The sequence below is a fragment of the Rhinatrema bivittatum genome, chromosome 18 (genome assembly GCF_901001135.1).
Source record: "Rhinatrema bivittatum chromosome 18, aRhiBiv1.1, whole genome shotgun sequence".
Classification (NCBI taxonomy): Eukaryota; Metazoa; Chordata; class Amphibia; order Gymnophiona; family Rhinatrematidae; genus Rhinatrema; species Rhinatrema bivittatum.
Genome location: NC_042632.1, coordinates 2,395,547 through 2,417,215, shown reverse-complemented (window position 1 = coordinate 2,417,215; position 21,669 = coordinate 2,395,547). Strand labels below are relative to the sequence as shown.

General features: G+C 45.4%; 1 protein-coding gene across 4 annotated transcripts in view; it reads left to right on the top strand.

The window, feature by feature from the left end:
- The window catches only part of RUFY1 (RUN and FYVE domain containing 1), a 653,398-nt gene that overhangs the window by 189,136 nt on the left and 442,593 nt on the right, over window positions 1-21,669 (top strand). For all 4 annotated transcript variants that reach the window (XR_003853338.1, XM_029583262.1, XM_029583264.1 and 1 more), the window contains exon 5: window positions 8,216-8,339. Coding sequence is in view for 3 of the 4 variants with exons in the window: in XM_029583262.1 (XP_029439122.1) it covers window positions 8,216-8,339 (124 nt within the window). In the remaining variant the exon portion in view is untranslated. The remainder of the gene's footprint in view (window positions 1-8,215; window positions 8,340-21,669) is intronic.

Sequence of the window (21,669 nt, the reverse complement as noted above, 5' to 3'; positions counted from 1 at the left end):
CACCTCATACCAATCAGGCTAACACATCTCACGCAATTCCTGGGTCTCACAACCCTAGCCATCATACTATTCAATGTGCAGTCTATTGCAAAAACCCCCCCAATATACTACATGATATGCTCATTGATGACAATCCAGACATTTGCGCCATAACAGAAACCTGGTTAAAAGAAACTGACGCTGTCTTACTGAATCAATTACCCAATGACATATATGATATCTTTTCAATTCCAAGACCAAAAAAAAAAGGAGGTGGGATACTACTCGCCGCAAAAAAGAATCTGCAGCTAACTTCACACCCTGTGCAAATCGCCCTAAAATTTGAGATTGGGCTCTTTAAATCCCCACACCTGCAAATCTGCCTAGCATACATACCTCCTGGCATCCTTACTATAAATCCCTCTCCCTTCATCGAATTTATTGCACAGAACCTCGAAATTGATACACCTGCTATCATTGTAGGAGATTTCAACATGCATATAGACACCCTCCCACTCTCTAATGCATGTGAAACTTTTCTTTCTTGAGATTCAAAATACCATTAAAAAAATGAAACCTGCCAAACACCCTAGTAACACCATTCCTACCAAACACCTGCTTTCTATCCCAGAAATTATAGCTCCTCCAATTGCAAAGATCATCAACTGCTCATTAGCCTCTGGAGAAATCCCTACTACACTTAAACAAGCTATCATTAAACCCATACTAAAAAAACCTAAAGCTGATCCATCTAATCTAACCAACTAACCGACCCATTTCCAACCTTCCTTCCTAGCTAAAATAAAAGTTCTTGAAAAGGTTGTTAAATTAACGCAATTCCCTGATCACCCTAGAAAAATAATAAAACTTCTTCTCATCCCTCACAAATTCACGATTTTGTAAATTTATGAGCACAGAAACACTACTCATCTCCCTCAACCAACACCATGTATTAACTGTATTTGACAAAAGGGCAGTCCCATCCTACTAGCCATGCTTCGACATTCAATTCGCAGCCTTCGACACTAATTAACCATAACATTCTTATCACAAAACACGGCTCCAGGAAATTGGCATTACTGATACCCTCCTTGGCCTCCATGGCTGGTGGAGGCTGGAGGAACGTGGGGCTGGGGGTGGTGGTGGGGGGTGGTGGCGGCAATTGCTGCTGGTGGTGGCACCGATCGCACAATCTGAAATGAGAAAAAAGAAGTAATTACTAGGGTGCAAAATCTAGGAAAATGGGACTGGCGGGAATTGCCCATACTTTATATAGGCCGATACTATTAAAGGCTCACTTTGTGGATGTGGCAATGGTGGTGCTGGTGAGGGATGGTGAGGGTTGTTGTGTGGTTCCTCTTCCTCCTCCTCCTCCCGAGGCAGAAGTACTTATGTCTGAAAGAGGAAAACCAAAAGCATTACTGATCGCATCGAAAAGATCCCGAATTGGTAGGATGGAGACCACAGCGATTACCATTTGTTTATTGGCATTATTAAACAGGACCTCACTTCTTACACCTCTTCTTTGCCTCATCATAAGCCTAATATTTCAAATTTTTAATGTACAACCAATAACACATACCTTCTTGTGTGTTTTTACACGGGCCACGTAGGACCCGAAGGAAGTCCTGCTCGCTTCCCTGCTCAGTCTTCGGGCCCTCTTTTTCATGCCTTCAACCTGTTGACAGAAGGAAACAAATAGAAAACATTCAACAATGCAAGAAATGACCTATGCCATCTATTTTTTAAGAAAATTTCCCTCTGGAGCACTAGACAGGCAAACCCTGTTACACCAAGCCTTATGCCATATGGGTTCCAAGTGTTCTTATGTTACTTTTTTCAGTTTTCTGGTTGGCACCACGACAGTACATGTACATATATAATATGCTTGTGATAATATACAAGTGTCACGCATGCATAATTTAATAACATGTTTTGAGGATTGGTGCACAAGGCTTGAAGGGTCCACAATTTATTTATTTATTTTTAATTTTTATATACCGGAATTCCTGTATACAATACAAATCAATCCGGTTTACATTAAACAATAAGTTGCCCTGGTTGGGACAGTCCAGCCTGGGCTTATTACAAGGAACATTGAAAAGTGACCATAATAAATTAACATTTAACATTAAACAGAACGTGTGTTCAACTTTTTACAAAGAACTATAGTAGCGACCAACCGGGTTACCAAACATATATACAAGAATACAATTATATATTATATGATTTGTCTATGTTAAGATCAAATTGCGATTAAGAAGGTGTAAAATTAAGAGTCTGTGATGTTAGTGATACGCTGCAATGAAAGGATCTGAAAGTCAGGAGGAAGTGCTTAGTTACACTCTGGTGATTGGAAAGCCTGACTGAAGAGCCAGGTTTTTAATCTTTTTTTGAACTCTGGTAGACTGGGTTCGAGGCGTAGGTCTGGTGGGAGAGCATTCCATTGATGTGGTCCCGCAGATGAGAGTGCTCTTTTTCTTAGTGTTGATTTAACTGGGGCTGCGACTAAGGTGCCTTTGTAGGCATTTCTGATGGGTCTGGAGGATAAATGTGGACGAAGAGGAGTTAGTAGTGATATAGGTGCGACATCATGGATTGCTTTATGAATAATGGTTAAGGTTTTATATAGGATTCTCTGTTTGATGGCAAATTTCGTCATCCACAAGGCAAATTTCGTCATCCACTAAGCCATAGCTCTTGTTCTTCATTCTTGCATGAGCCCTGCAGTCATATTGTTGTGAGTGCAAAGCACTGGACAAAAAAGTACCCTACAAAATGGACGTCTCAATGCGGCCTGGGGACTTTGGCCACTTGCAAGTCTTTTGTCCGCTTCACAACAGTAAACAATTTTGGTGTATCAAACGCCTATTGCCATGGCCTTTCCAAGGCGTCCACGTCCACGGTTGTCTCGGCACCCGCTACCCTCCCGACGACACCAACATAGATGCTCCCTTGGCCTACACCTATAGAGGCCTCGGAACTTACGTCCTCTAGGAATGAAGCCTGGGCATTGAAAGTTGCCCTGAGCACCTGCCAGGTCTCATCAGCCCCATTCTGGTCCTGCGGGCGCCCAGGGAGAAAATACAAGTGCCGCTCATCACGTATGATGAGATAGGCCAGCAGCATGACATCACCCTCGGAAAAGTTGGGTAGCCTCCCTCACAGCATGGTTACCCAACTGCGTTCAAAATGGCTGTCTGGGCGTGGCCGCAGAGGAGGGAAGTACACATTCATGTGTGTGTGTCCCTGACCCCGAAGGTCCTGTGAAGCCTCAGGGACACACCGAAGGAAGAGGCCTTGTAATTACGGTAAATCAAATAGGTTTGGAAAAAAATCACTTTGCAATGGTTTGCTTCTTACCACAGTGACCGTTCCTATAGAGCACAGATTAACAATACCACATCAGATAAGATAGAACTTAAGACTGGAGTTCCGCAAGGATCAGCTTTATCAGCCACACTTTTTAACATTTACATGATGCCACTATGCATTCACAAAAAAGCAGGGAGTAGCTTGCTTGTTACGGCGGTTACTATCCCAAACCAAATAAGCCTGATACTTCACTTTCAATGCATATCCAGCATAGCTCTCTGCTTCAACGGCAGGGGGGAATGAAGAAAAGTGGATCTACATACAGACAACCAACCAGGACTGAATTACCTAGTCTGGGTAAACAAATGAGCATGGGGGTAGCTTGCTTATTGTGGCGGTTTACCACTAACTAATTATGCTAGATATTTCACTTAGATGCAGTTACAACACTGCTCTCTACATTAATGGCGGGGGTGGAATGGAAAAAAACCAAAAGGTTACTAAGGGCAAAGGGTAACAGATAAGTATGAGAAAAAAAAAGTGCAAAAGCTTGCTGGGCAGACTGGATGGGCCGTTTGGTCTTCTTCTGCCATCATTTCTATGTTCTAACCGAACTTGGCCTCAACCACTATCTATATGCAGACGACATTCAAATACTGATACCTATACATGACACAATAAAAAAACTTACAAACTAATATCAATGTACTTGTCAATAATTAGGAAACTTTTAACACAAATGAAGCTTTTTTAAACATAAAACTGAAGTTATTTTATTAGAAAGAAAATCCACGATGATATGTCATACATCATTAGTACTCTGCGATAACTCAATGATTAAGCTTGCTGACAAGGCGCGAGATTTAGGTATAATAATTGACCCTGAATTAAGCTTTAAAAAATACATATCAAATAAAGTCAGAGAAGGATATGCAAAATTAATGACATTAAGACGACTAAAAGCACTCTTATTACAAAATGACTTCAGAATGGTTCTTCAATAATTAATTTTCTCTAGCACCGACTATTGCAATTTTTTTATTACTTGGTCTGCCTGCCTCTATGATCCGGCCATTGCAGGTCCTACAAAATTTTGCAGCGAGAGTCCTATTGGGGACTAAGAAAAGAGATCATATAACACCAATCTTAATTTGCCCTTCATTGGCTCCCAATTGAATCTCGTATTCATTTTAAAGTGTTGTGCATTCTCCACAAAGTAATATATGGAGACCAAAACGACTGGCTAAAAGCTGCCATACGGCTACATACCCCATAGAGAAATCTTAGATCAGCGAACAAAGGCCTCTTTGACTATCCTGTCTGTAAACTCTGCAAGGTTAAGTCAAGTGAGAGAGAGCCATTTCACTAGCGGGTCCGAAATTGTGGAACGAGTTACCCTTCAAATTAAGAATGCAATCTGATTTCAAGGTTTTTAAAAGAAACTTGAAAATATGGCTGTTTAACATGGCTTATAATGGAGCCATTTGATACTTGTCTGCAAACTACCGGTACTTATCTCTTTTCAAGCTGCTATTTTTATACTTATGTTTCTATTTTATCTGTCTTATATTTTACCTTGGTTTTTGATATTTAATTATTTTATGTGACATTTTACTTAAAAATCTGTATTTTATTCTCTTAACTTTAATATTATCTTGAATTTTTGTAGTGCAATGTATATAGTTCCCATTTACATACCGCTTCATATATTCAATCTTTCTGACTGTAGGTTTCTTTGAACCATCATATTCCGTCATATAGTGATCTTGAACTTCCATTTTTCCATATATAGCTAATCTTTCTGACATATATTGTTTCCGACATATATTTTGTTCATGGCAATGCTTATATTTGTTCACCTGTTTCATGTCAAACGCAACTTAAGCGTAGTTTACAATGCATATATTTTTTCGCCTGTTTCATGACAAACGCATCTTAAGCATAGTTTACTGTTTTACTGTTAACCGATGTGATATCTTTGATCAATGTCGGTATATAAAACCATTAAATACAAAAATTTTATTTCATAACTGTGTATTTATTTTAAATATGTAAACCGTTGTGATGATACATCTGAACGACGATATAGAAAATTTGCTAAATAAATAAATAAAATAAATTAAACTTTTCAGTGTAGGGAACTTTTTTCATCCTTTGATCACAGCTTCTGAAAGAAAACACAAGACAGGATTAAACTTATATTGTACAGGCATGAAAAGGATAATATCCAGGATTTTGCAGAGGTATTTAGAATAATAAAATCAGCACATCAATATGAAGAAATATAGGTATAATTGATAACAACTTATACGAGAAATAAGTCTTGATGATCCTTCTGCGAACATCATACCCCCGCGCTGTGTTCTCCACCTCTGCAGCTGGTTCCAGAGGTCGATCTAGCGGCAAGTTTTCTGCAACCTCAGAATCCATGCCAAATCGCAAACAAATGTTGTGTAGCATGCAGCGGCTATAATAATGCTCGCCACCTTTTCAGCACTGTATTGCAGGGCTCCACCAGAGCGATCCAAGCATCTGAATCTGCCTTTCAGAACTCCAAAGATCCGCTCGATCACATTTCTTGTACTGGCATGAGCCTCATTGTAGAGTTTTTCGGCTGCAGTGTGTGGCGACTGGAGCGTAGTTAGCTTACAGCCATAGCTGCCATCACTTATATGGTGTATAATCAGGAATGCTTCAAAAGCACTTCACAGTGAGAACAGCAAGCATAAACACATCACATATTAATATATGTATACTGTATTGTATACCTAACCACCCTAACACCACAGTCGTTGACACATGGCATCATGTCACCGCTATCTAGAATCTCGCCCCGTAGCCAATGTCACCTACCGAGCAGCCAGCCTTCACCATACCTCCCCTGTGGGAAAAGGGCTCCAAGAGATGAATGTGCAAGAATTTAGGTGTCATGGTAGCTCCCAGGAAACCTTGCAACAACATTAAGAATTCAAAGGTACGCATCACAAACGACTCACATATTCATTGAATAGAATTGCTTGCGATTCCGGAAGGAACTCTCCTCTTCCGTCTTTGGGGTCAATGCAATATGGGGCGGATTTTCAGAGCCCTGCTCGCGTAAATCCGCCCAAAACCGGGCGGATTTACGCGAGCAGGGCCCTGCGCGCCGGTGAGCCTATTTTACATAGGCTCACCGGCGCGCGCAGAACCCCGGGACTCGCGTAAGTCCCGGGGTTTTCGGAGTGGGCGTGTCGGGAGGCGTGTCGGGGGGGCGGGGCCGGAGCGCGCGGCGTTGCGGGGGCGTGTCGGCAGCGTTTTGGGGGGCGGGGTACGGGGGCGTGGCTACGGTCTGGGGCGTGGCCGCGCCCTCCATACCCGCCCCCAGGGTCGCGGTCCGGCGCGCAGGAGGCCCGCTGGCGCGCGGGGATTTACGCCTCCTCCGGGAGGCGTAAATCCCCGACAAAGGTAGGATGGGGGTTTAGACAGGGCCGGGGGGGTGGGTTAGGTAGGGGAAGGGGGGGGGAAGGTGAGGGGAGGGCAAAGGAAAGTTCCCTTCTAGGCCGCTCCGATTTCGGAGCGGCCTAGGAGGGAACGGGGGTAGGCTGCGCGGCTTGGCGCGCGCAGGCTATACGAAATCGATAGCCTTGCGCGCGCCGATCCAGGATTTTAGCCGATACGCGCGACTACGCGCGTATCTACTAAAATCCAGCATACTTTTGTTTGCGCCTGGAGCGCAAACAAAAGTAGGCTGTTCGCGCTCGTCTGAAAATCTACCCCTATGGGTGCAGTCTATAGCACCCAACACATTCGGCATCCGTGCAATAGCCATGAGCCCACTGCGGATCTCTTGCAGTTGTACTGGATCTTTTGGAAACATGATTTACTTCCTCATCCACCTCATCATGGCCTTAAAGACCTGTGCCAGATGCTGTGAGAAGGAGGCCTGTGTCATACATGCAACGATACCCACTGGGTTCTGAAAACTTCCAGTACCGAAAAAATGTAATACACCAAGAAGTTTCATCAACCCTGCGATTGGCCGAGGGGTCAAGGTCACTGCGCAGATCTTCATATAGGGCCAGGATTGCCCATGAGCTGAGCCAGTACCTTTGCACTACATCTTGCTTGGGCATGCCAAAGAGTGTGGACCGTGGGCGAAAGATACGTTGCGGACACGGTCTGCAGATGGTCCTGGCCTGTCCACAGATAGCTCCGGCCTTTGCACGGATGGCTCTGTCCTGCTGTGCCTGTAGGAAAAACACAACACAATAATCAGCATAACATAAAATAATATAAATATTTTATAATATAATATAAATATTAAATAATGGAAGCATCTGCCTGTGCAAGAATAGGCAGCATAAATGTTTTGGACGTCCATGCACAAGCCACAAAGCAGAGCCAGTGCTGCCGTTTGAACGAAGGGGTAGATGACATACATATACATACGCATAAAAAAACACATAAATACCACGCTCCCTCATGGGCAACAATTTTCTACCTCCTATGGTCTTACTGCTGGGTTCTCCTCGGGTGTTGTCTGCAATCGCTCACCTAGCATTTCTTATTCAGGCTTTCATCCGTAACAAAAAGATTGCCAAAGCCAAAATGTACACATAATCCCTGATGCTATCCAATGCGTCTACCTGCGACAAATCACGGCACCACACTAATGCCAGGGTCAGGGCAGGTGCAAAATTTACATGTTAAAAAAAATTCATTAAAGACGCGCTACTTTGGATGCGCGTTACTGTATGGAGGGTAATAGCTAATCAGGTCATTTTAAATTTTAAATTATTTTTGCTTCCACAGAGTTGTCAACACTGCACTTTTAAAGCTGTATATTTCAATGTTCTATGATTGAATTTTTGTTGGCTCTGCGAAAATACTCAAGTTGGGAAATGGTTATTATTAGTTTACTTCTGTTTTCATTCATTGGTAGTGAGTTCTATGAGCCGGAAGCATTGATGATGACAGAGGAAGGAGCAATGCTTGTTGGTATGCTGGTGTCACTCAATGTTATTGATGCAAATCTTTGCTTGAAAGGAGACGATCTGGATTCTCAGGTAAATTTGGATTTCTTTTCTTAGTTTAAAGTAGAATGTTTTTATGCTAAATAACAGTACTGAAGTTCAAATATGGCCAATTTAATTTTTGGTTTAGTGTAATAAGATTTGATATACCACCTTTGAAATATATCAAAGCAGTATACAAAAGTTATAAATAAAAATTACAACATATAGGAGGCATGCTGGTGAGTGCTGATGGTGGCGGACATGTTTTCCTAATGCTCCGTTTGCCCTGCTAGGTTTTCCCCCTCGCCTTCTTCAGTTATATAAAGTGAATATATGGGAGCATATAAGACATAAACACCAGAATTGATTATCGATATTAGCTCCTGGAGGACTCGTGACACATCTGATTGTCAACTTTCAGTGCAAAAAATATGGATTGCGCTGATGGAAGGGAGAGGCCTGCAGAGTTAGACCTGCTAAACTCTATACAGCTGATTTTAGCAGAAATAAAAGCGCTCTGTTTGGGTTTTGCTGTTGATTTGATGTCTAAGTTCTCACTATGAGAGGTAAATGAAAAATTAGATGCGATTTCCCCAAGAGTTGAGGAGTTAGAAAATAGTTTTCGCTATCGAGGACTGGGAGACCTCAGTGGCTAACTCCATCGTACAAATGAGTAAACAGATTATTTCCCTGCAAGATAAAATTACTGACCTTGACGGATCCAGGCATTCAAATATGCGGTTAGTAGAAATGCTGGAAAAATTGGAAACCAATCACCCATTCCCTTTCATGGAAAATCTGTTGAAAGAGCTGCTTTAACGTGAGGCCGGAGATCCTAAGCTTTCACTGGACAGAGTGCATCATGTTCCGGGTGTCCATTCACCTCCCTCCAGTAGGCCTCAGGCTTTCCTGATTAAATTTCATAAATATCAGGATAAATAGTGGTTCCCTGTACGTACCAGGATCAGTCCAGACGGTGGGTTATGTCCCCCGTCCAGCAGATGGAGTCAGAACAGAGCTCGAGAGTGGCACCTCATATGCTAGCGCACCCTCTGCTGGAGCTCAGTATCTTTCTGACTCCAGCAGATGCGAGTTGGGGAAATCAGGATTTCCCAGGGGGACAGGTTTTCTTCTTTTCTTTGGCTCTCTTTTGAGTTCTTCCTGTCATTTTGTTCCTCTTTGCAAGTTGGATCAAGTTATTCTAAAAAAAAAAAAAAAAAAAAAAAAAAAGTAAATAAATTGCTGTTCACGTTGATTTTTGAGGAGGCGTTTCTTCGAGCTCTATTCTGCCTCCTCCTGCTATTCTGTACTTGCGCGTTGGGGTAAGTGGGTTTTCCCTTTGTGTTTTGCTTGCTTTACAGCTGAGTTGGCCGGTGGCTCCGGCTCCTACGCGCGAGTGCTGACAGTCCCGCGGCCCGGCACGTTTTTTCCTCGGGCATGGGCGCACCGGCGGGGGGTTTTCCCGCCGGTGCCTACGGACTTGTTGGGCGGGTTGTGAAGGCCACTCCGGCCCCCCCGCGGTGCGATTTCCTTTCGGCCCCCCCCGAGGCGGACTTTCGTCGCGGCATTCGATGCCGCGCTTCTCGAGGTGCGAGACCTGCGGAGAGCAGGGGTCTCGTTTCTCGAGGGAGGGGCTTTGCCCGCGCTGCCTTCCCGAGGAGGAAGGCGCCGCGCATGGCACGGGTGCGCTCCCGACCCCCCTCTCCCCGTTGCCCGGGAAGCGTGGGCCGGCCATTTCCTCGCCAAGGGCGGGAATGGCGGCCATTTTGGAGAGGGAGCTTGGCGCGGGGAAAACGGCCGGGAGGAGGATGCCGCGGCTCGGGGCGGCCCTCGCCTGCAGTGCAGCCCCGAGGAGGGCTTGCCGAATCGTCTGCCCCAGGAGCCCTCTACTTCTGGCGCGCCTCCCGGCATGCCATTTTTCTCCCCGGATTTTATTTTAAAACTGCATAGGGCTTATTTACAAGGCCTAGCAGATCCGGGGGGCGCTATGGCTGGACCGCCCTCTCCCAAGATCCCTAAGCTAGCTTTGCCGCCCACCGGGCCTCTGGGCCCGGCTGGGGCAGTCCCAGGAACCCCTGCTCTGCCATCCCCGCCGCGCGCTGTGGGAGCGGCTTCCACCCCGGGATTCGATCCCTCTGACCCTCCGGAGGCGCACGCGGATGGACAGACGGAAGGAGACGATCCGCGCGCCCTACGAATATTCCACAAGGAGGAGCTGCAGGATCTGCTGCAACAGACGCTGCAGGAGCTGGATTTGGATCCACCGCCGGATCCGCCGGCGCCAGTGGCTCCAGCGGTGGCGACGTGCTCTAAGAAAGGGGATCCAGTCCTGGCCGCGCTCAGGCCTCGGGCTAAGGCGTTTCCGGTTCATGAGTCTTTTCTGCAACTGCTTACTGGAGAATGGGACGCCCCGGAGGCGTCCCTGAGGGTCTCCCGAGCCATGGAAAAATTGTATCCGTTGCCGGAGGATTTCTTAGATCTCGTCCGGGTCCCTAAGGTGGATTCGGCGGTCTCTGCGGTGACGAAGAGGACGACGATCCCGGTCACGGGCGGTACGGCCCTACGGGACACGCAGGACCGCAAGCTGGAAACGTTCCTCAAAAGAGTGTTTGAAGTCTCGGCCTTAGGCATGCGTGCCGTCATGTGTACCTCGTTGACTCAGAGGGCGAGTCTCCTCTGGGTTCAGCAGCTCCTGACGTCCCAGCAGCTGCCTCCGGAGGAGGCCGCTCAGGCGGACAGTCTGGAATCTGCCATTGCATACGGGGCGGATGCTCTGTATGACCTCTTCCGTGTCCTGGCCCGGTCCATGGTCTCGGTGGTGGCAGCTCGTAGGCTCCTCTGGCTTCGGAATTGGTCGGCGGACGCTTCTTCGAAATCGAGCTTAGGATCCCTCCCGTTCCGGGGGAAGTTCCTCTTCGGCAATGAGCTGGATGAAATCATCAAATCATTGGGAGAAAACTCGGTGCATCGACTACCCGAAGACAGACAGCGGACTTACAGGCCGTTTGCTTCTTCCAGAACCAGAGCGAGGGCGCAGCGGCATTTCAGGTCGTACCGACAGCCGGGACCTCGAGCCGCCCCCAACAGATCACAGCCGTGGTCGCGTTCCTTTCGCGGGCGGAGGCCCGCGAGAGACGGCTCGGGGCAGGGGAATCCCCCCGCCAAATCCACCCAATGATGCCAGGGTGGCCCACTCCTCCAGCCCGACCATCGGGGGCCGACTCACGGAATTCTTCGAGGAGTGGGCGAAGATCACCTCAGACCAGTGGGTCCTGGACGCCATCCGGCACGGTTACGCCTTGGAGTTTGTCCGCCCGCCACGGGACAAGTTCCTTTTCTCCCCGTGCGGCTCCGAGGTCAAACGAATGGCGGTTCAACAGACTCTGGACCGCCTTCAGGCCATAGAGGCAATTGTGCCCGTCCCCTTCGCCGAGGTGGGCTCGGGGCATTATTCCATCTACTTCGTAGTTCCCAAGAAGGACGGGTCGTTTCGCCCCATACTGGATTTAAAGGAGGTCAACCGGTCACTCCGGGTCAGCCGTTTTCGTATGGAGACACTGCGGTCGGTAATTGCCGCAGTGCACCGGGGGGAATTCCTGGCGTCCTTGGATCTGACGGAGGCGTATCTCCCATATTCCCATACGTCCGGACCACCAGCGTTACCTTCGCTTCAAGATCCTCGGACAGCACTTTCAATTCCGGGCTCTGCCCTTCGGTTTGGCGACAGCCCCCCGGACCTTCACCAAGATTATGGTAGTGGTGGCGGCGGCCCTTCGCAAGGAGGGTATCTTAGTGCATCCCTACCTGGACGACTGGCTGGTACGGGCGAAGTCCTTCTCACATGGTCAGGCCTCGGTTGCCAGGGTCTTGGAGGTCCTGCGCTCCCTGGGCTGGGTCGTGAACCTTCCCAAGAGCTCACTCGTGCCATCGCAACGCTTGGATTTCCTGGGCGCGACTTTCGACACTCAGCAGGGCATGGTGTTTCTGCGTTCCGACAAGGCCCTCTCGTTAAGGGAGCACATACGTCATTTCGCGGCCTTGCCGGAGCCCACCGCTTGGAATTATCTGCAGCTCCTGGGAGTGATGGGCTCCACGATCGACATGGTGCCCTGGGCCTTTGCACACCTGCGTCCCCTGCAGGCGTCCCTGCTTTCTCGTTGGAAACCGGTCTCGCAGGAGTATCAAGTGATCCTGCCTCTCCCTCAGGCGGCTCGGGACAGCCTAAAGTGGTGGTTGGTTCCGGCTCACCTGGCTCGCGGCGTTTCGCTCGAAGTCCCCACTTGGGTGGTGGTGACCACGGACGCCAGTCTAGTGGGCTGGGGCGCCGTCTGCGATCGCAGCGCCACGCAGGGGCTATGGGCGCCGGAGGAGGCTCGGTGGCCGATCAACCGACTGGAGACCAGGGCGGTACGGCTAGCGCTCCGGCACTTCCTCCCTCTGGTTCGGAACAGGGAGGTGCGGATCCTTTCCGACAATGCGACCACCGTGGCCTACATCAATCGCCAGGGCGGAACGAGAAGCGAACACGTCTCCGCCGAAACCACGCTACTGATGGCATGGGCGGAACTACATCTCGTGCGGCTCGCGGCCTCTCACATAGCCGGGGTGGACAACATCCAGGCGGATTATCTCAGTCGGCAGCGCCTGGACCCCGGCGAGTGGTCCCTATCCGACGCCGCGATGAAACTCCTAGTTCAACGCTGGGGGATGCCGCGGTTGGACCTGATGGCGACGGCGTCCAATACCAAGGCCCCGCGCTTCTTCAGTCGCAGAAGGGAGCGAGGCGCGGAGGGAGTGGATGCTCTGGCACTCCCGTGGCCAGAGGACCAATTGCTCTATGTCTTTCCTCCCTGGCCCCTTGTGGGCAGGGTCATTCGCAGGATAGAAAGTCACAGAGGCCTCGTGATTCTCGTGGCTCCAGAATGGGCCCGACGTCCCTGGTTCGCGGACCTACTCCTCCTGGCGGTGGATGGACCGATCCGGCTGGGTCACCTTCCCCGGCTCCTGCACCAGGGTCCTGTATTTTTCGACCAGGCAGAACTCTTTTGTCTTGCGGCATGGCTTTTGAGCGGCGGCGTCTCCGCCGCAGAGGCTACCCGGAGGCGGTGATCTCGACGATGCTTAAGGCCCACAAGCCCTCCACGTCCGTGGCCTATGTTCGAGTGTGGAAGGTCTTCAAGGCCTGGTGTGCCGGTCGGGACGTCCGGCCCACGGAGGCGACGGTCGCACTAATCCTTCAGTTCTTGCAGGACGGACTGGACAAAGGTCTCGCTTATAATTCTTTCCGCGTACAAGTGGCGGCTTTGAATATCTTAGTGCGGAACACGTCCTCGCTCCTGCTCCATCCGGACATCGCCCGGTTTCTGAAGGGGGTTCAACACGTCCGACCGCCGGTCAGGGACCCCTGCCCCTCGTGGAATCTTAATCTAGTACTTCGGGCACTGGCAGGTGCTCCATTCGAACCACTTCAAGGATCCACACTTAAAGACCTCACGATGAAGACAGTCTTTCTTCTAGCGATATGCTCCGCTCGGCGTATCTCGGAGCTTCAAGCGCTATCCTGCAGGGAGCCCTACCTGCGTATTTCGGATGCCGGGATTTCACTTCGCACGGTGCCAGCTTTCCTGCCAAAGGTGGTGTCGTCTTTTCACTTGAACCAGACGGTTGAGATCTCGGCCTTTTCTCCAGAGGATTCTCGGACGCTTCGCCATCTGGATGTGAAGCGAGTGCTCCTCCACTACTTAGAGGTTACCAATGCCTTCCGGGTATCCGATCATCTGTTTGTCCTCTGGTCGGGACCTAAGAAGGGTTCCGCCGCGTCGAAGACTACCATCGCCCGCTGGATTAAGGACGCCATCTCGGCGGCTTACATTGGTTCTGGACGAGACCCACCCAGGGGAGTTCGAGCCCACTCTACTCGCTCGCAAGCAGCATCCTGGGCTGAATCTCGTTCCGTGTCTCCGCAGGAGATCTGTCGGGCGGCGACTTGGAAGTCGCTGCATACCTTTGCCAGGCATTATCGGTTGCACCTGGCGCCTTCGGGATCCGGTCTCTTTGGGGATCAGGTCCTCCGAGCAGGGCTTTCAGGGGCCCACCCGGTTTAGGGAAGCTTGGGTACATCCCACCGTCTGGACTGATCCTGGTACGTACAGGGAAAAGAAAATTATTCCTTACCTGCTAATTTTCGTTCCTGTAGTACCATGGATCAGTCCAGACGCCCACCACGCTGGGATCTCAAGCTCCTGCTCGGGTTTTCGTCTGTATGGCTGTCTTGTTGGCTGCCTTTTCTTTCTTTCTTCCGCTAAGTTTCTTTCGGGGTTACAACTCCTCACAAGTTGACTGTTCCGACCTGAGTTGCAGGTCGTCTCGGTTATCGTTCTTGATGGTTTATTTACGTCAGGTTTCTTGATCCACCTTGTTCCTTACATTGCTATTTTCAGCTTTGTTATCCATGATACTGAGCTCCAGCAGAGGGTGCGCTAGCATATGAGGTGCCACTCTCGAGCTCTGTTCTGACTCCATCTGCTGGACGGGGGACATAACCCACCGTCTGGACTGATCCATGGTACTACAGGAACGAAAATTAGCAGGTAAGGAATAATTTTCTTTTTTTGCAGAAGTGCCTTGTGCTAGGGGCTTTGAACTATCGAGGAAATCGTGTTGCTATCTTCCCAGACTTTAGCTTTGCGATTTAAAAGCAGTGGGCGGCATTTGGCCCTGTGAAAAAGAATCTGGCACAAAGAAACATGCTCTTTCACCTTCTGTATCCTGTATGCTTATAAGTTCAATATACTAATAATTGGAGGCATTTTAATTCTCTGACTGAAGTGAAGGCCTTTCTTGCGACAAACAGAAAGGATACTGATGTAGAGGCTTGTAATGCTGGGCCACATGGCACCTCGCTTCGTATGCTTCGTGACAAGATGGCGGTAGAGGATGGTGTTTCAGAATGTGCAAAAGAGGCTGACAGAGAGTGACCAGAGGAACCTAGAAGCGGCAATGGGTCCATGTCAGCCTCATGGGAGGATTGGCTGGCATTGCATACTGCAGGAGAGAACAGAAAATGTCTGTTGAATTGGGATCAAATAAGGGGTTGCCCAAAAGAGCATGAGTTAGAAAAGAAAATGGAGAATGCTGGCATTGCGAATGTCCAGCTGAAATTTCTGAGTACCTGGGTTGCTGAATCATGGCTTCTGTTTTTGGTAGTTTAAACATGGTTGCACAATTTTATTTTCCTTTCTTTCTCTCTTTATTGCTCTGAAATCAGATACTTATCCAATGAAGATGGGGGATCCCGGGTGTATGTATGCCTGTTTATTAATGGAAAATTCTTCTCTATCGAAGAGATGGGACAGAAGAAGGGAAAGGGAGATGGTTTGTAGGAGGCGGGAGAGGGGGGGTGTTTAAGGGAGGAAAATTGGTGGAGAGGTAGGTTTTTTGGAGATTGGGGGAAGGGAAAGGGTTTGGAGTTTAGTTTGCAAAATTGTTCTTTTGACAGCGGTCTTGACTTTTTATTACTGCGGGTCACCAACTTATTCAGCCGGACATGTTGATGGTTTCTACTATGTACCTTATGTTTTGGTATGCTAAAGTTATGATTCATGGAATGTTAACGGACTCAGTCATCCCATTAAAAGTAAAAAAAAAATTTTGCTCACTTTTAGATGTGATCTTTCTGCAAGACACCTATTTGCCATATAAATACCAGAACAAATTGCTGGTATTTATATGGCAAATAGCTGGGTTAAGTGGGTTAGCAGTGGCTAATTACTAAGTCAACTTGATTAATATCAGTTAATGGACTTCTCCAAGAACTTATCCAAACCTTTTTTAAACCCAGTTACACTAACTGCACTAACCACATCCTCTGGCAACAAATTCCAGAGCTTAATTGTCGTTGAGTGAAAAATAATTTTCTCCGATTAGTTTTAAATGGGCTACTTGCTAAGTGCCCCCTATTTATTTTATTTATTTATACAGTTTTTTTATACCGGTGTTCAGACCAAAAGACTGTCACGTCGGTTTACAGTATTGCAATATAAGAAACAATAATACAATTATAAAATCATTAAATATCTAAATAACAATCAAAAATTAAAATTAAATAAAATTCAAAATGCAAATTTAAAATAACAATGAGATAGAAATGTCACCAGATAAACATCTAAGATAAGTAGAAATCTGTGATAACTAAATTGGAACGTTGCAATTTAGTGATTTCTTAGTGATGTTAACCTGCAATTTCATTAAATGCCTGATTAAAAAGCCATGTTTTTATCATTTTTCTGAAAACCTTAATATTAGATTCAAGCCGAATATGTTCTGGGAGCATATTCCAAAGTTTGGGCTCCACCAGAGATAAAGCTCTGTGTCTGACAGAGGTTAATTTCGCTGTGCTGGGGGAGGGAGTAGATAGAAGCCCTTTATTTGCCGACCTCAAGGTGCGTTGCACTGTATGTAACCGTATGGTAGCGTTTAACCATTCAACTTTTTTCCTGTAGATAGCTTTATGTAGTATCCACAGTGACTTATATTGTATCCGCTTTTTGATAGGCAGCCAGTGTAGTCCTTCTATTATCTGAAAGAGTAAATAACTGATTCACATTTACCCATTCTACACCTCTCATGATTTTAAAGACCTCTGTCATATCCCCCTTCAGCTGACTCTTCTCCAAGTTGAACAACCCTAACCTCTTTAGCCTTTCCTCATAGGGGAGTTGTTCCTTCCCCTTTATCATTTTGGTCATCCTTCTCTGTACCTTCTCCAGTGCAACTATATCTTTTTTGAAATGTGGGGACAAAAATTGTATACAGTATTCAAGGTATGGTCTAACCATGGGGCGATACAGAGGCATTATGATATTTTCTGTTTTATTTGTCATTCCCTACCTAATAATTCCTAATTGTTTGCTTTTTTGACTACTGCAGGACACTGAGCTGACAATTTCAATGTATTATCCACTATGACACCTAGATTGTTTTCCTGGGAGGTAGCTCCTAATATATGGAACCTAACATTGTGTAACTACAGCATGGGTTAGTTTTTCCTATATGCATAACCTTGCACTTGTCCATATTAAATTTCATCTGCTATTTGGATGCCCAATCTTACAGTCTCACAAGGACCTCCTGCAATTTATCACAATCTGCTTGTGATTTAACTACTCTGAATAATTTTGTATTATCTGCAGATTTGATAACCTCACTCGTCATATTCCTTTCCAGATCATTTATAAATATATTTAAAAGCACCGGTCCAAGTATAGATCCTTGATGCACTCCACTGTTTACCCTTTTCCACTGAGAAAATTGATCATTTAATCCTAATCTCTGCTTCCTGTCTTTTAACCAGTTTTTTAGTCCATGAAAGGACATTGGCTCCTATCCCATGACTTTTTAGTTTTCTTAGAAGCTTCTCATGAGGGTCTTTGTTAAAAGCCTTCTGAAAAGCAAAATATACTTCATCTACTGGTTCACCTTTATCCACGTTTATTAACCCCTTTAAAAAAAATGAAGCACATTTGTGAGGCAAGACTTTTCTTGGGTAAATCTATGCTGACTGTGTGCCATTAAACCAAGTCTTTCTATATGCTCTCTGATTTTGATCTTTAGAGTAGTTTCCACTATTTGTCCCGGCCCTGAAGTCTGGGTCACTGGTCTATAGTTTCCTGGATCACCCCTGGAGCCCTTTTAAAATATTGGGGTTACATTGGCCACCCTCCAAGTACAATGGATGATTTTAATGATAGGTTACAAATTTTAACTAATAGGTCTGAAATTTCATTTTTGAGTTCCTTCAGAACCCTGGGGTGGCTACATAAGAACATGCCGTACTGGGTCAGACCAAGGGTCCATCAAGCCTAGCATCCTGTTTCCAACAGTGGCCAATTCAGGCCAGAAGAACCTGGCAAGTACCCAAAAACTAAGTCTATTCCATGTTACTATTGCTAGTAATAGCAGTGGCTATTTTCTAAGTCAACTTAATTAATAGCAGGTAATGGACTTCTCCTCCAAGAACTTATCCAATCCTTTTTTAAACACAGCTATACTAACTGTACTAACCACATCCTCTGGCAACAAATTACAGAGTTTAATTGTGAGCTGAGTGAAAAAGAACTTTCTCCGATTAGTTTTAAATGTGCCACATGCTAACTTCATGGAGTGTCCCCTAGTCTTTCTGTTATCTGAAAGAGTAAATAACCGATTCACATCTACGCGTTCTAGACCTCTCATCATATCCCCCCTCAGCCCCAAGCTGAAAAGTCCTAACCTCTTTAGTCTTTCCTCATAGTGGAGCTGTTCCATTCCCCTTATCATTTTGGTCGCCCTTCTCTGTACTTTCTCCATCACAACTATATCTTTTTTGAGATGCGGCAACACAGTATTCAAGGTGCAATCTCACCATGGAGCGATATAGAGGCATTGTGACATTTTCCGTTTTATTCACCATTCCCTTTCTAATAATTCCCAACATTCTGTTTGCTTTTTTGACTGCCGCAGCACACTGAACCGACGATTTCAATGTGTTATCCACTATGACACCTAGATCTCTTTCTTGGGTGGTAGCACCTAATATGGAACCTAACATTGTGTTACTATAGCATGGGTTATTTTTCCCTATATGCATCACCTTGCACTTACCCACATTAAATTTCATCTGCCATTTGGATTCCCAATTTTCCAGTCTCACAAGGTCTTCCTGCAATTTATCACAATCTGCTTGTGATTTAACTACTCTGAACAATTTTGTAACATCTGCAAATTTGATTACCTCACTCGTCGTATTTCTTTCCAGATCATTTATAAATATATTGAAAAGTAAGGGTCCCAATACAGATCCCTGCCCACTCCCTTCCACTGAGAAAATTGTCCATTTAATCCTACTCTCTGTTTCCTGTCTTTTAGCCAGTTTATAATCCATGAAAGGACATCACCACCTATCCTATGACTTTTTACTTTTCCTAGAAGCCTCTCATGAGGAACTTTGTCAAACGCCTTCTGAAAATCCAAGTACACTACATATACCAGTTCACCTTTATCCACATGTTTATTAACTCCTTCAAAAAAGTAAAGCAGATTTGTGAGGCAAGACTTGCCTTGGGTAAAACCATGCTGTCTTTGTTCCATTAAACCATGTCTTTCTATATGTTCTGTGATTTTGATGTTTAGAACATTTTCCACTAATTTTCCTGGCACTGAAGTCAGGCTAACCGGTCTGTAGTTTCCCGGATCACCCCTGTCGGCCTTTTTAAATATTGGGGTTACATTAGCTATCCTCCAGTCTGCAGGTACAATGGATGATTTTAATGATAGGTTACAAATTTTTACTAATAGATCTGAAATTTCATTTTTGAGTTCCTTCAGAACTCTGGGGTGTATGCCATCCGGTCCAGGTGATATACTACTCTTCAGTTTGTCATTCAGGCCTACCACATCTTCTAGGTTCGCCGTGATTTGGTTCAGTCCCATCTAAATCATTACCCATGAAAACCTTCTCCAGTACGGGTACCTTTCCAACATCCTCTTCAGTAAACACCGAAGCAAAGAAATCATTTAATCTTTCCGCGATGGCCTTATCTTCTCTAATTGCCCCTTTAACCCCTCGATCATCTAATGGTCCAACTGACTCCCTCACAGGCTTTCTGCTTTAGATATATTTTAAAAAGTTTTTACTGTAAGGTTTTTTTTTTAATTTTATTTTTATTGAATTTTTATATCATTAGATACATTTCACAGTATTTAACAATAAAACAGAAGAAATCATTTACTCAATCATCTTATTTCTATCTGTGAATAATTATCTTTGAAATAACAATCATAAGATAAGAGATTACGGAGAAGATCATAATACTTTAGAAGCAGACTATTAATAGAATTAAATCACAAACAAGTAAATGCCAATGCTCACCCTTTTTTACTTTCTATTTACCAGCACAATAGAGATTCTTAGGAGTGGGTATCCAAGTATGTTCTTAACTGACTAGGTTGAGTAAAGACATATTTATTCCCTTGATTTATAATAATACAATGGCATGGAAATCTCAATAAGAATTTAGACCCTTTCTTTTGAGCTTCTCCCCTCATTAATAAAAATTCCTTTCTCCTGATTTGTGTTTCCCGTGATATATCAGGAAAAATTCTTATACTCTGGCCGTAGAAATTCTCATTCTGATGTCTAAAATATAATCTCAATAATGAGTCTCTTTCAGCTAGAAAGGAAAATTGTATAATGAGGGTAGCTCTGGTATTTATGTTTGTTTCAAATGATTTTTCTAATAAATCAGATAGATTTAACTCGGATTGATTATCCTGTTTTTGACTTTCTATTCCCTGATTTTGAGGTGTATAATAAATTCTTGCAATTGCTGGTAACGCTTCATTAGCGTTCAAACATTCAAAACATTTACCAAATAACTTTTAAATAAGTCTAATGGAGATATCAAATGACTTTTAGGAAAATTCAATATCCTTAAATTATTTTTCCTAACCTGATTTTCTATTGCTTCCAATCTGTCAAAGTGAATTTTCTCAGATTAATTAAGTTTAATTGAATTTTATCCAACTCCTTCACCTTAACCTGCATGGAATTTACAGAGTCTTCTACGTTATTTATCTTAGATTGCAAAACCACATTCTTATTTAAGACTTCTTGCATCATATTAACTATTTTATTTTAGATCTTTGCATCGAAACCAGCATAGTACCAATTTCTTCAAGGGTGAAATTCTTGGGTGTAATTATAGAAATCCCAGTTAAAAGATCATCATGAATACCACCACTTCCTCCCTCCATTGGAGCCTGAGTGGGTATGGATTGTCCAGATGTAGTACCATACTGATCCTTGGAGCCCTCTTGAGGGCTCTCCGAGGAGCAGATTGAAATATCTGCTTCTCTCTGGTCTTGAGATGGTATAAAATCCAACTTAAGTTTGGGATCTTCTCCAAAAGAAGTCCCAACTCTAATCCCAACTGGTGGCTCTGGTGTCGCTGGTGCACCTAGGGTTAAAGATGTTTCATGTGTCTGGGGGATCAATCCCTGCTCCTGGTTTGATCCTCCTGCGACTTCCCCTCGTGGTGTATCAATAGGGATTCTTGCAAAACACTCCTCTGTTTTAGGTTGATTGTCCATCAGAGGTGTGGAAGACAGTTCTCTCAACTTCGCCTTTCTCTTTGTATGTGGCATTACAAAAATAAGGCTCAGTCTAACCCAATATTTTAGGAAAAAGAAAAAATATAGAAAGGGTCTTACCGAGGGTCCATTTGCCGTTGACAAAATAAAAGCTCTTTATTTCCTTCCGGTAGTCTCGTGGCTGCAGAGTGATTAAGGCAGTACTTCCTGCCAACGCCAATCTCGCCAAGCTAAGCCAAGCAAAGGCGCGCTG